Below are 13210 nucleotides of genomic sequence, written 5' to 3'. Positions count from 1 at the left end.
ATAATATCAAACTATTCTTGACACACCCTTAACATATATAAGCTTAGAAACCACCAGTTAAAAAATTGAAAAGGGAGGAAACCACTAGGGGAGGAACTTGTAAAGGATGTAAACCAATGTAAGCCACTAAGACTTGCAATTGAAGAGGTCAAAATTGATTTTGTTTGTCATTGCACAATTATTCAGAGTGAAATTTTCTATTGTTAACGGAAAAGAAGGAAACAACTATATTTTACAAGGATAACAACTTAGGTTCACAGTTAAGGATCCTTTCTACCTCTTCTTTCTCCTTTGGTCATCAGCCAAAACTCCTGGCCTTCATTTTTCTTGCATTCTACCTCTTTATATTTTCAAATTTGGGCAATAAGAGTACAGTAATGTAACCAATATTCGTGCATATAAGGATTCAACACCCAATTTCGTCAAAATTAAAGATAGCTTGCCAGGCAAGGTAACATACGCCCACTGGCAGCTGTCAGAAATGATTAAACAGTCTTTAGTGACTACAGGGTTGCACAATATAGCTAATAGAGTGAAACGTCAAGTCAGACACGATATTTCGGTGAAATATTATCCGATCATTGCGAAAATCAATAGGGATCATCTTCATAATGACATTGACATACAAAATAAAAATCAAAAGAATCTGTAAAGAATTGTAGCCTGTAGAGTGAGCATGAGTTGCACAATATAGCTAATAGAGTAAAACGTCAGGTCAGACACGATATTTCGGTGAAAAATTATCCGATCATCATGAAAATCGATAGATCATCATGAAAATCAATAGGGATCATCTTCATAACGACATAGACATACAAAATAAAAATCAAAAAATCTGTAAAAAATTGTAGCCTGTAGAGTGAGCACAAGTTGCACAATATAGCTAATAGAGTAAAACGTCAAGTCAGACACGATATTTTGGTGAAAAATTATCCGATCATCACGAAAATCAATAGGGATCATCTTCATAATGACATTGACATACAAAATAAAAATCAAAAGAATCTGTAAAAAATTGTAGCCTGTAGAGTGAGCACGAGCCAAATGTGAACGGACGGACTGACCGACGGGGTGATTACAATATACGCCCATCTTACGTGTGGGCGTATAAAAATGGAAAATTCTGTTTCTTCAGATATTCTGAAAAATAATAAAAAGTGGTTTATTTCGATTTTCTTTATGAATCTCTCACTTTGACCCATATTTCATGAGTAACCAACTCGACAATGAATGCAGAATGCGCCATTTATTTACTGTACAATGTTTGTTCTCTAAATTAGTCAAGAAAAACATGTTGTACTCAGTGATATAAATAGCATTTTTTAGTATTATATATATATATATATATATATATATATTAATATCAAGTCATTATAACTCTATTCCTTCAAAGAACTATGATTTAAAAAGAAAAATAGTGACTGACAAAATAAGATAAGTAAAATGTAAGAGTGATTTATAGTAAAAAGTCATTGAAACAACCTAAGAATGTGGCCTACATTGTGTACCACAGAATGTTTCTGTTTCTGGAATATATTCAAGTACTTGGAAGCACTTGGAATTCCAATTACAGCTTGGAATTATAAGGAAATTTGGCCAATAAAAATTTGTGATCTTTGGTAATCTGCCATTATATATATATGTTAGAAATAGATTATAAATTAGACATTGCTTTGCAATGATAGGCAAAATTCTGCAGGTTGACGTAGTAGAGATAACCAATGTTTATCAAAACATGCAAATGCAGAGGTCATGAGATGTCACACAAGTAAATTATTTACATTTCCTGAGATGCATGAAATTCGGTTCGCACGACTGTACCCGTATAAGCCAAGTTTCAGTAGTTAATTGTAATTGTGCATTGTAAAGGGAGAAACCATTGTAACCCATTCTAAGATGTACCTGTAAGATGTAACCTATTTTCGTGCATAAGGATTCAACACCGAATTTCGTCAAAGTTAAAAAAACATCGCTAATAGAAATGTTCTTGAAGCTTATTTTTCGCCGTCAGTTACGTCAGTTGTCTAAAAGCAACATATGGGAAAAGATTTGTGATTCTGTCAACAGGTAAGTGTGCAATCATTTGATCATATCGCGATATCTGTCAAGTCAAGTAAAGATGGTGTCATTTCTTTTTTCATTTTCCATTTTTGATCAATTCTAAAAAAGAAGTTAGATCAAGGAAGATTGTTTTGCTGAAAAAATATAAACGTTTTTGGCGCTTTGTCTAATACTAATTATTAGCCTTATAACAATGTTTTTTTTTTCATTATTATTGTTTATTATCATATTATTGTAGATCTAATCATTATCGGAACTGACAGAATACAAGAGTAATCCGTCTTTTAGAAGTTATAGCCCAAAGTGATGAGAATGTGATCATACCATAAAGCTTTCAATCTTCTTCTTTTTTTAGCGTTGGAAAAAAACGACAGAAACAACAGGATGACAGGCGGTGGCAGGAGGGAGGAATTTACGCCTGGAGAGCAGTTTATAATAGAAGCTTTGACAAGTTAAAAAAGTGACTTGGTAACTGGCATATCCGCCGGATATGAAAGTTGGACAAAAAAACGGTATGTACCTAACTGTTTTCTGGTGTTCATTTCATTACCGCGCTTCTGCGATAAAAAAGACTGTGTCCAAGAAATACACTTAAATTAAAATTTCAAGGACATTGTCTTGTCAAATTTATTATTTTCTACAATCACTTCATAATCCTGAAGTATATTACTGTAATTATCACTATGAGTAATAGTTTTCATTCTTGTTTAATTTCAGGCATACATTCCACCTACTGCTAGCAACTTAAATAATTCTCCATTAATTGCGTCTTCCTTTGAAGATGTAATCGAAACTCTAGGTAAAATAGCATTTAAATTCTTTAAATCCTTTTCTATAATACTTTATCAAAAGTAAATTTTCAGCCAATATTGTTCTTATTTCCATCCCTTAGAGGGTGTATAACATACTCCGTGCTTTAAAAATCTTTATTATTACTACTTTCAGGAGACGCCCAGGCTGCAAACTATTCCGCAACATTTCTGTATAAAGAAGGTAGGGTTAGTTTTATGAAACGTATAGCAATGTGCTAATTCGACATCGTCAAATGTTCAGCGCCCCTCGTTGATTGTTATATGTTTATTAAAAATCAAGTAAATTCTGACTAATGATGACATAATCTACGATTTTCAGTCTGATCATTGAATCTGCCTATAAAAGATAATGTCAACTATATGCCAAATATACAATCAGTCGATAATATGTCGGTCATTCAATTTTAACATCGCAACTCACTACGATTTAATTTAGATGCATCAAATGAGATTTTTGGGCTGTAGAAAGCAAGTGAATTTATGTCAGTTTTCGATATGCTTTCAGATCTGTCATCCTTGAGTCAGAATAGTTGCTTGGTGATACCTAAATGCAACAGAGGTGATAATATATCATATTCTTCCTGTCATTGATGCCGGTAAAATGGGCTGGCAAGGAGAAGCGTTAGGGTGGACAAAAAATCAAGGCCCTGACTGTTACAAGCTGTGCGCGTCTAGACAGTTGGAAACTGTTCAAAGTTCTTTGGATTTCTCTGTCAGCTGAAGTACCTTCGGAGAATCTTCTTCCTCCAATTTTGTCTAAACAAAATTCATTTCGAATTTCATGTTCAAATTTTTTGGCAATAAATTTGAAATCAAATGTTGTTTGAAAACTTGCTGTAACATTATTTATAATTACATATAATGAATATTTCTTTTTCAGGAGATGTGCTGATCAAAAACTTAATAAAAGAAAAGGATTCAAATAATAATGCTAGTTCGTCTACATGCCAAGGTTTGTAATATACATGTAAATAAACAGTGTAACACCATATGAAAAATTCCTACTTTGCTTCGCTTGTAATAATATTGTGCATGAGTTTTTTTCAAACGGGCATGATTTGATCAAATTCGCTTCGACTGTTTAAGTTTTCAATAGTGCACAAACCAACGCTAAGAATTTAACTTTGATGCCAACCGATAAAGCAAATATTTAGAGGACGATATCCCATTTTCTGTTTCACATTTTTATTTTCCAGAACCCACTAAAAAAACATCACCAATCTCTAAGAGGGCTTTAGGCGAAGCCCATATAGAATATTTTAAGTCGGCGACAAAAAGAAACCTGATTGAAATCAGCACTGTCCCCTAACACACCATTGATACCTGAAATTATATTTTACTAATTACGTTTGAATCGGATATCTAACCCTTTATATTCTACTGCCAAAAGAGTGGCATGCGAAATTTATTCTGTGAGGGATAACTAATTTGATAAACTCTCCATATTAGAAGCTCATTAAGTATACATGTATATGTTATTTGAAACAATCATAATACCTGTTTCCATTATTCTCTGCAAAGAGCTTTCTTTGAATACGCGGGAATCATGAACTGTGCCCGGCCACTTGACACTGGAATGATATATCATGTTACCTGGACCACAACAAACCTACAATGTTTAAAATCGTCAACTTTAACAATCAAAAATTTACCTGCGAACAAGAGCTGCTAGACAAAATTATTTTCCATTAAGTATGTTTTAAATGCTGCTTACAGGTCCTTTAAATTATTATCAAAGCCTCTATTATTTAACATAATATAAAGAGTGATTTAACAGTGCTACCTGAGTTCTGATCGCAGCAAAACCTTTTCGGCACATGTAGTCTTGGGTATTCAAGTATGGTTTCTTTAATGGAATCAGGCAGCCATCAACACAACCAACAACATTCGGAAATCCTGCAAATAACCAAATTAAGTAAAACATGAGACTCTCTCAATATTTCTTCAAAAACACATGTAGTGTCAAAACTATTCTATAAAAATTATATTTTAAATAATCTATAATGAAAATGTTTTTTATTCAGATAACTGACAGAATTAAATGGCTAAAACTTAAAACTGCATATAGGCCTACCTGCTATTTCATAAAATCTATTTTTTACAACGTGGAGTGCAGTTCTGTCCGGAAAGATGATCACACGAGGTGTTAATCTGGCTATGGCCAAAGATACTCTTCTGACACACCTACATACGTTCGCTTCGGACAAATTTATCGCGTCTCCAATCACCAAGTAATAGGCTCCACTGGCATAAAACCGCAAGGCAACCAACACCTGAATCATCACTGGCACCGAACACGACCGTTTTGTTGGTCTTTTCAGTTGATTTGCGACCAAATTTATTTCGTGAAATAGATCGAAAGTTTTACGAACAACTTACGATTGCTCGCGAACTTACGACCCGTCGTAACTCGTTTGTGAAACCGGCCTCAGGTTAGGTACTTTCCCTGCCATTAATATGTTAGTTTAAAACCCCTGTACTGGGTAGGTTAAGTTATTAGTATAAGCTTTAATATATATTGTTTTACATTTAGCAAATACTTATGAAGATTGTCCTTAAAGATTGTAACTATGCAAAATGGTGCCTTTACATTTCATATTTATTAGTAGGCCTATTAGGCTGTATTGAATTATTGCATAGTTGGTGTTAGTTTTTATTCTTTTAATAAGAATTAAGATCATTCCAATTTAATGTATATATTTATTTGCCTGTTAGTAACCATAATCTTTGTACTTTCAGGGTTTTTGTTGTATGTTAATAATAAACATCTAGTCCGTCCATAGAACCCTCAGTGTGGTTATTTCGGCGACCCTTAATCCCCACACAATAAACAGCCGGTTGTTTGATTATCGAAAAATTCTACTCACATAAGATCCTGAAATGGCTGAAACAGTTTCTGAGTTCCAAATTGGATCGGGAAGGTTCATTTTAATTTCAAAATAAATAGAACGCAGATTTAAACTGGAAGGTTTTCAAAGAAAAATGTAAACAAACCAACGTGAAGTTTACACAGGAAACGGCGCGCGGTGGTGTAAAACGCGAGGATGTCAAACCGTCCGATAACCATATGGTCCTTGCAAAAATGAGCATGGAAGAACTTATACAGGCATAGTCTTAAAAACGGCGCTTTTGTTCTTTTCTTTTAAATCTTCATTATTGTATGAAATAAAGATAGGGTTAGATCACCACCGTTGGAAAAATAGAATAAAATACATTAGCCTAAATAGCGCATATGCAACATTTACATTTTCACTAACTTTAGCTTACTATAGAAAATTTCATTACAGGCATAATAATGGAAAATTTAGACGTATTTAGTATTTCGTTTTTATTCAACCTAGTTCTAATCATGTGCGTGATTTTTAGTGGTATAAGTAAAAATATCGACTGTCCCTAAGCCTATTTCAGTAAACTTTTATTATTTCTCTGAAATATTAACCGCCCAAATCAATTTCTACTGAAGAGAATTTGGTCACAGCTTTCAACTTTATTACTCATATCCATAATTTTTCCATTTATTTTAACCAATCAACACTTAACACGTTAGAAATGGATTAACTCGAATATCTTGGTACATCTAGTTAATATTTATGGATTTTGAGTAAACATGGCGTTTAAAATTCATGTTGGAAAGCTTTAAATCATTTTTAATAGGCCATCTTAAAGTATTTCACATATTGTAGGTTGCCAAAGTTTATCACTCTATTTTTGTATATAGAACAGTTGCATCACGGCCGATCTTTTCATAAACACTAATATTAAATTGAATTGTTATCAATGTTTCACTCGACCCAAAATTAGATTTTATCTTGATATCAATATTTCACCAGTTCAACTATTAGATTTTATCTTGATATCAATGTTTCATCAGGTCTAATATAAATTTTAACTTGATATCAATGTTTCATCAGGTCAATTATTAGATTTTATCTTGATATCAATGTTTCACCAGGTCTAATATAAATTTTAACTTGATATCAATGTTTCATCAAGTCAATTATTAGATTTTAACTTGATATCAATGTTTCACCAGGTCAACTATTAGATTTCAACTTGATATCAATGTTTCACAAGGTCAACTATTAGATTTCAACTTGATATCAATGTTTCACCAGGTCTAATATGAATTTTAACTTGATATCTATGTTTCACTTGGCCATATATAGATTTTAAATTGATGTTTGACCCGTATAAATTAGATTTCAACTTGTTATCAATGTTTGACCAGGCACAAGTTATATTTCAAATTGATATCAATGTTTCACCTGGCCAAATATAGATTTCAAATTGATGTTTGACCCGTATAAATTAGATTTCAACTTGTTATCAATGTTTGACCAGGCACAAGTTATATTTCAAATTGATATCAATGTTTCACCTGGTCAAATATTTTATTTTAACTTGATAACAATATTTCACCAGGGTAAATATTAGATTTCAAACAGATATCAATGTTTCACCAGGTCAAATATTAAGTTTCAACTTGAAAGCAATGTTTCACCAGGTTAAACATTAGATTTCAAAAAGATATCAATGTTTCACCAAGGCAAATATTAAATTTTAACTTGAAAGTAATGTTTCACCAAGCACAAATTAGATAACATAATGTCAATGTTTCACCAGGCCAAATATAGATTTCAAATTGATATCAATGTTTCACCAGACACAAAATTAGATTTCCACTTGATATCAATGTTTCACCAAGGCAAATATTAAGTTTCAACTTGAAAGCAATGTTTCAGCAGTTTAGATATTAGATTTCAAAAAGATATCAATGTTTCACAAGGTTCAATGTTAAATTTCAACTTGAAAGCAATGTTCCACCAAGTACAAATTAGATAACATAATTTCAATGTTTCACCAGGCCAAATATAGATTTCAAATTGATATCAATGTTTCACCAGACAAAAAATTAGATTTTAACTTGATATCAATGTTTCACTTGACCAAATATAGATTTTAACTTGATATCAATGTTTCACTTGACCAAATATAGATTTTATCTTGATAGCAATGTTTCACCAGGTCAAATATTGAATTTCAACTTGATATCAATGTTTCACCAGTTTAAATATTAGATTTCAAAAAGATATCAATGTTTCACCAGGTCAAATGTTAAATTTCAACTTGAAAGCAATGTTTCACCAGTTCAAATATTGAATTTCAACTTGATATCAATGTCTCATCAGTTTAAATATTAGATTTCAAAAAGATATCAATGTTTCACCAGGTCAAATGTTAAATTTTAACTTGAAAGCAATGTTTCATCAAGCACAAATTAGATAAGATAATGTCAATGTTTCACCAGGCCCAATATAGATTTCAAATTGATATCAATGTTTCACCAGACACAAAATTAGATTTCCACTTGATATCAATGTTTCACTTGGCCAAATATAGATTTTAACTTGATATCAATGTTTCACCAGTTTAGATATTAGATTTCAAAAAGATATCAATGTTTCACGAGGTTCAAATATTGAATTTCAACTTGAAAGCAATGTTTCACCAAGCACAAATTAGATAACATAATGTCAATGTTTCACCAGGCCAAATATAGATTTCAAATTGATATCAATGTTTCACCAGACAAAAAATTAGATTTTAACTTGATATCAATGTTTCACTTGGCCAAATATAGATTTTAACTTGATATCAATGTTTCACTTGGCCAAATATAGATTTTAACTTGATATCAATGTTTAACCAGTTTATATACTAGATTTCAAAAAGGGTATCAATGTTTCACCAGGTCAAATGTTAAATTTCAACTTGAAAGCAATGTTTCACCAGTTCAAATATTGAATTTCAACCTGATATCAATGTTTCACCAGTTTAAATATTAGATTTCAAAAAGATATCAATGTTTCACCAGGTCAAATGTTAAATTTCAACTTGAAAGCAATGCTTCACCAGTTCAAATATTGAATTTCAACTTGATATCAATGTTTCACCAGTTTAAATATTAGATTTCAAAAAGATATCAATGTTTCACCAGGTCAAATGTTAAATTTTAACTTGAAAGCAATGTTTCACCAAGCGCAAATTAGATAAGATAATGTCAATGTTTACCAGGCCAAATATAGATTTCAAATTGATATCAATGTTTCACCAGACACAAAATTAGATATCCACTTGATATCAATGTTTCACCAGGCCAAATATAGATTTCAAATTGATGTTTGACCCGCATAAATTAGATTTCAACTTGATATCAATGTTTCACTTGGCCAAATATAGATTTTAACTTGATATCAATGTTTCACTTGGCCAAATATAGATTTTAACTTGATATCAATGTTTGATCAGGCCAAATATAGATTTCAAATTGATGTTTGACCCGTATAAATTAGATTTCAACTTGATATCAATGTTTGACCAGGCACAAGTTAGATTTCAAATTGATATCAATGTTTCGCCCTGGTCAAATATTTGATTTTAACTTGATAGCAATATTTCACCAGGATTAATATTAGATTTCAAAAAGATATCAATGTTTCACTAGGTCAAATATTGAATTTCAACTTGATATCAATGTTTCACGAGTTTAAATATTAGATTTCAAAAATATATCGATGTTTCCCAGGTCAAATGTTAAATTTCAACTTGAAAGCAATGCTTCACCAAGCACAAATTAGATAACATAATGTCAATGTTTCATCAGGTCAAATATTAGATTTCAACTTGATATCATCGTTTCACCAGACACAAAATTAGATTTTCACTTGATATCAATGTTTCACTAGGCCAAATATAGATTTTAACTTGATATCAATGTTTCACTTGGCCAACATGATATCAACGTTTCACAAGGCCAATATTAAATTTTATCTTGATAGCAATGTTTCACAAGGTCAAATATTAGATTTCATCTTGATAGCAATGTTTCACAAGGTCAAATATTAGATTTCGACTTGATATCTTTGTTGTATCGGGTCAAATAGTAGATTTCAACATGATACCAAATTTTTAAAAGGCCAATATTAGATTTTTCTACTCGATAACAATGTTTCACCAGGTCAAATATTAGATTTGTACTTGATATCAATTGATATTTCTAATTGATATCAATGTTTCATCCTACCAAATTGGAATTACAATTTACATTTCAATCTTTCACCAGTTCAAGATTTGAACGACATATAGAAGCGAGGAGCACATATATCAAATCAAAAACAAAACAAATTTTTTATGTTATGTTTTGTTATATTCACCAGTACAATATTAGATTTATCATTGATAACAATGTTTCATCAGGGAAATATTAGATTTAAAATTGATATCAATGTTTCATAAGGACAAATATTACATTTCAACTTAAAAGCAATGTTTCACTAGGCCGATATTAGATTTCAACTAAATATCAACTTGAAAATCAGAAAAATCGAAAAATATTTAGTATGAGTTATTGCCCTTGTTCTTGAAAATGCTTTCAAATTTAGCTCTTAAACACTTAAATGCATGATTCTTGCTGGATTTTGACAAAACTTGGTTTTATTATTCAGTCCCCCGCTGAAGATTGAATATTTGCCTTCTAGAGTTTTCACGAGCTAAAAATTGAACACGTTTTCAAGAACAAGGGAAATAACTCAATATTATTCAGTATCGCTCTAAAGAGTTCAAAAGAAGTGTATGACTGAAGGTTGAATATTTCATACTGGTGATAGTTACTGTATTGCTAAATATTTTCATTCAAAATCAAAGCTGCCAGCGGGCGTATATTACCTTGCCTGGCAAGCTATCTTAAATGTTTGCATTTGTAATGCGGCAATACGTCATGAACTTTACGCGCAATTCGTATGTTGTAAGCTGGAAGAAGAATAAAAACATTGAACTCTCAAGTGGTAATACACTGTCTATATCCAATACTCAACACATCCATAATTATCACTATAAAGTATCTTCCATTTTCTACATTTTATAAATTGAAAAAAAGTTTCTTTCTTTTTCGACTAACTGAGATTTGATGAGTGTCAAACAACGATTTTCTCCAATGCCTTTACATGCATATATAAGCATTCGAAAATATACATTATAGGGCCTACATCCAAGTGACGCTTCTTTTGCCTCTCAGTAGTTTGGACATATCAAACGATATACAATACAATTGAGACTAGAAGAAATATATCACAGATTGATTTGGTGTTTGTGTAATAAATTAATAGAATATGGAATAAAGGATTACCTTTAGATACTACGAAAGCATTTTAGGCCCATCTGAAAAAAAAAAATTTTTTCTGAATGTATTTTGCACTACTAGTGAATTTCAGTAATCAATGGTTGGGAGTTTCCGGGCCCTGGACTCCACCGGCTAAAACGCTTCGATAGCTAAGCTCAATTTGGCCCTTCTGTTTCATTCATAAAATGCATTCAGCCCTTTACAAAAATTAATTGAAAAATCCTGATATAATGATGTCAGATACATGGATAATGAAAATATGAATTTGAGGCTATTTCATTTGTAAATGTTTTAAACGGGCCGATATCACATATAATATGGATGTTTACATCGGTCTTTAAACGTTTCAATAGGCCGATATCAGATATGGATGTTTTAAATGGGCCGCTACAAAATAAATAAGTTTTTAGAAGGTTCGGTATCAAACGTATTAGAATTGTGTATCAGTATCTCTAAATGCGCGATTGATGAATAAAATACTCCACTTTAGATGAAAAGATATCAAAAACAGACAAAAAAATGATATAAATTGACATAAATTAATTTATTTAAATTCCTTTACATAATGAATATTATATAAGCCTATTTGACTTTTTGTCAATAAATTGTGACAAACAAAAATTTCCGAATATCAAAATCCCATAATCTATATCCTGTAACAGATGGAAGTGTATATCTTAACCTACGCATTTCTGATAGTCAACAACATTTTATACTTCGCAAAAAGATTGGAAAATCAATATTGTGACCCTTTAAGGCATTAAAGAGATTTTTTTCATTTAAAATGCACTTGTAATAGAATACATATATTGTATACTGGGTTATCAATCTCATTTCCATCATGTTTATGTTTAGTTCAATTATTGGCTCTTGACAATGACAATAGCCTATCTGATAAAATCTTAGCAATTTTTTAACACTTGTCAGTAGATGAAGTGTTAAATTCAGTGAAACGCATTTTCATACCAGAAAGCAACCAATTGGCCTTAATATTTTAGATGTAGTTTATTTCATTTATATCATAGACATTCCACCCCACCCCCTTCCATCATAGCGTTTTTTTTTAAAGACAATTTTTTGAACAAAATTTTTTAAACGCACTGCAATATATTTAAAGGGATTCTAAATTGTGTATGTGTATCGTGGACATTGATAACATTAATTTGCACAATTCCAATTTTCAGTCAGACGTCTGTGGATCCTTCAATTCTTGAAAAAATAACTGTTTGGTGACGTCACTAATCGCAAAGGGCCTTATGTGATAGAGCAAATGTCGCGATTGGCGATACACGTAAAATATTTTTTATGCAGTGGATAAATACTAAACTGTGCATAGCAGTTTATTTTATTATTAACTCAATTGGATTCGTTTTACTAAATGAAGTTGCCATGATAATGCTCTTTGTCACGCTTCTATCACATTATATACCGGTCATTCGTATCTTTAATACATTTCAGTAGTTGCAAGTATTATTGACTTTAAGCCAGGGGTAGAAGGTATAGGAATTTCTAAAGATATTGGCTTGGCTGACCATCTGGTACCATGAAAACCGATTAATATTTACTAAGTCATATATTAAACGGCTTTTGGATCAATGCAATTCAATTCTTGAGATATTAGCCAATGACTAAAGCCCCATATGCCCAATTTTCCGATATGTCAGTGAAATACGCACGAGGTAAACAGAATTGAATTGCTTGCAAAAAGTAAGCAAATTTTTTAATTGATCGCCCTGACTTTCATAACCAGTAACGGGCAGTATAAAAGGCCAGTTGACGACACGTCTCATTAGAGGACATTTTAGGTCCCCGAATCAGTACGAGTGTCGCAGCTTGTACTATCTGTCTTCAAACAAATCTTGAATCTACAAGAAAGCATACTGAAGAGAGACACTAAAACCACTATTCGAAGTTGTTTACCAAGGGTACTATGACCCGTCCCTTGATTTCTTCTCTCGGTTTGATATTATGGATTTTGACCATTGCTACGTCCCTCGACAATGTCAAGTAAGTTTCCATTTTATCCAATTTCACCAAACCATTTCCAATCCAATTCCACCATTCGTTCACTCCATCATTATCTTTATCATTATCTTATTATCATCTTGTACATTTTGGCAAAAACAGTTCTGGACCATAAAAACGATCTTTCCAGAAT

At 31.7% G+C, this 13210-nt stretch overlaps 1 protein-coding gene across 1 annotated transcript; it reads left to right on the top strand.

The window, feature by feature from the left end:
* Positions 1-481: 481 nt before the first annotated feature.
* On the top strand, positions 482-5656 carry LOTGIDRAFT_174712 (hypothetical protein; the record flags this gene model as incomplete). The annotated part of the gene is made up of 5 exons (XM_009054332.1): positions 482-544; positions 2779-2860; positions 3007-3054; positions 3754-3825; positions 5613-5656. 5 exons carry the CDS (start codon positions 482-484, stop codon positions 5654-5656), a joined length of 309 nt encoding a protein of 102 aa, XP_009052580.1.
* Between the last annotated feature and the right edge of the window lie 7554 nt (positions 5657-13210).

The sequence above is a fragment of the Lottia gigantea genome (assembly GCF_000327385.1).
Source record: "Lottia gigantea unplaced genomic scaffold LOTGIsca_213, whole genome shotgun sequence".
Lineage (NCBI taxonomy): Eukaryota > Metazoa > Mollusca > Gastropoda > Lottiidae > Lottia > Lottia gigantea.
The sequence above is the reverse complement of the archived record's forward strand: the minus strand, read 5'-3'. Positions and strand labels throughout refer to the sequence as shown.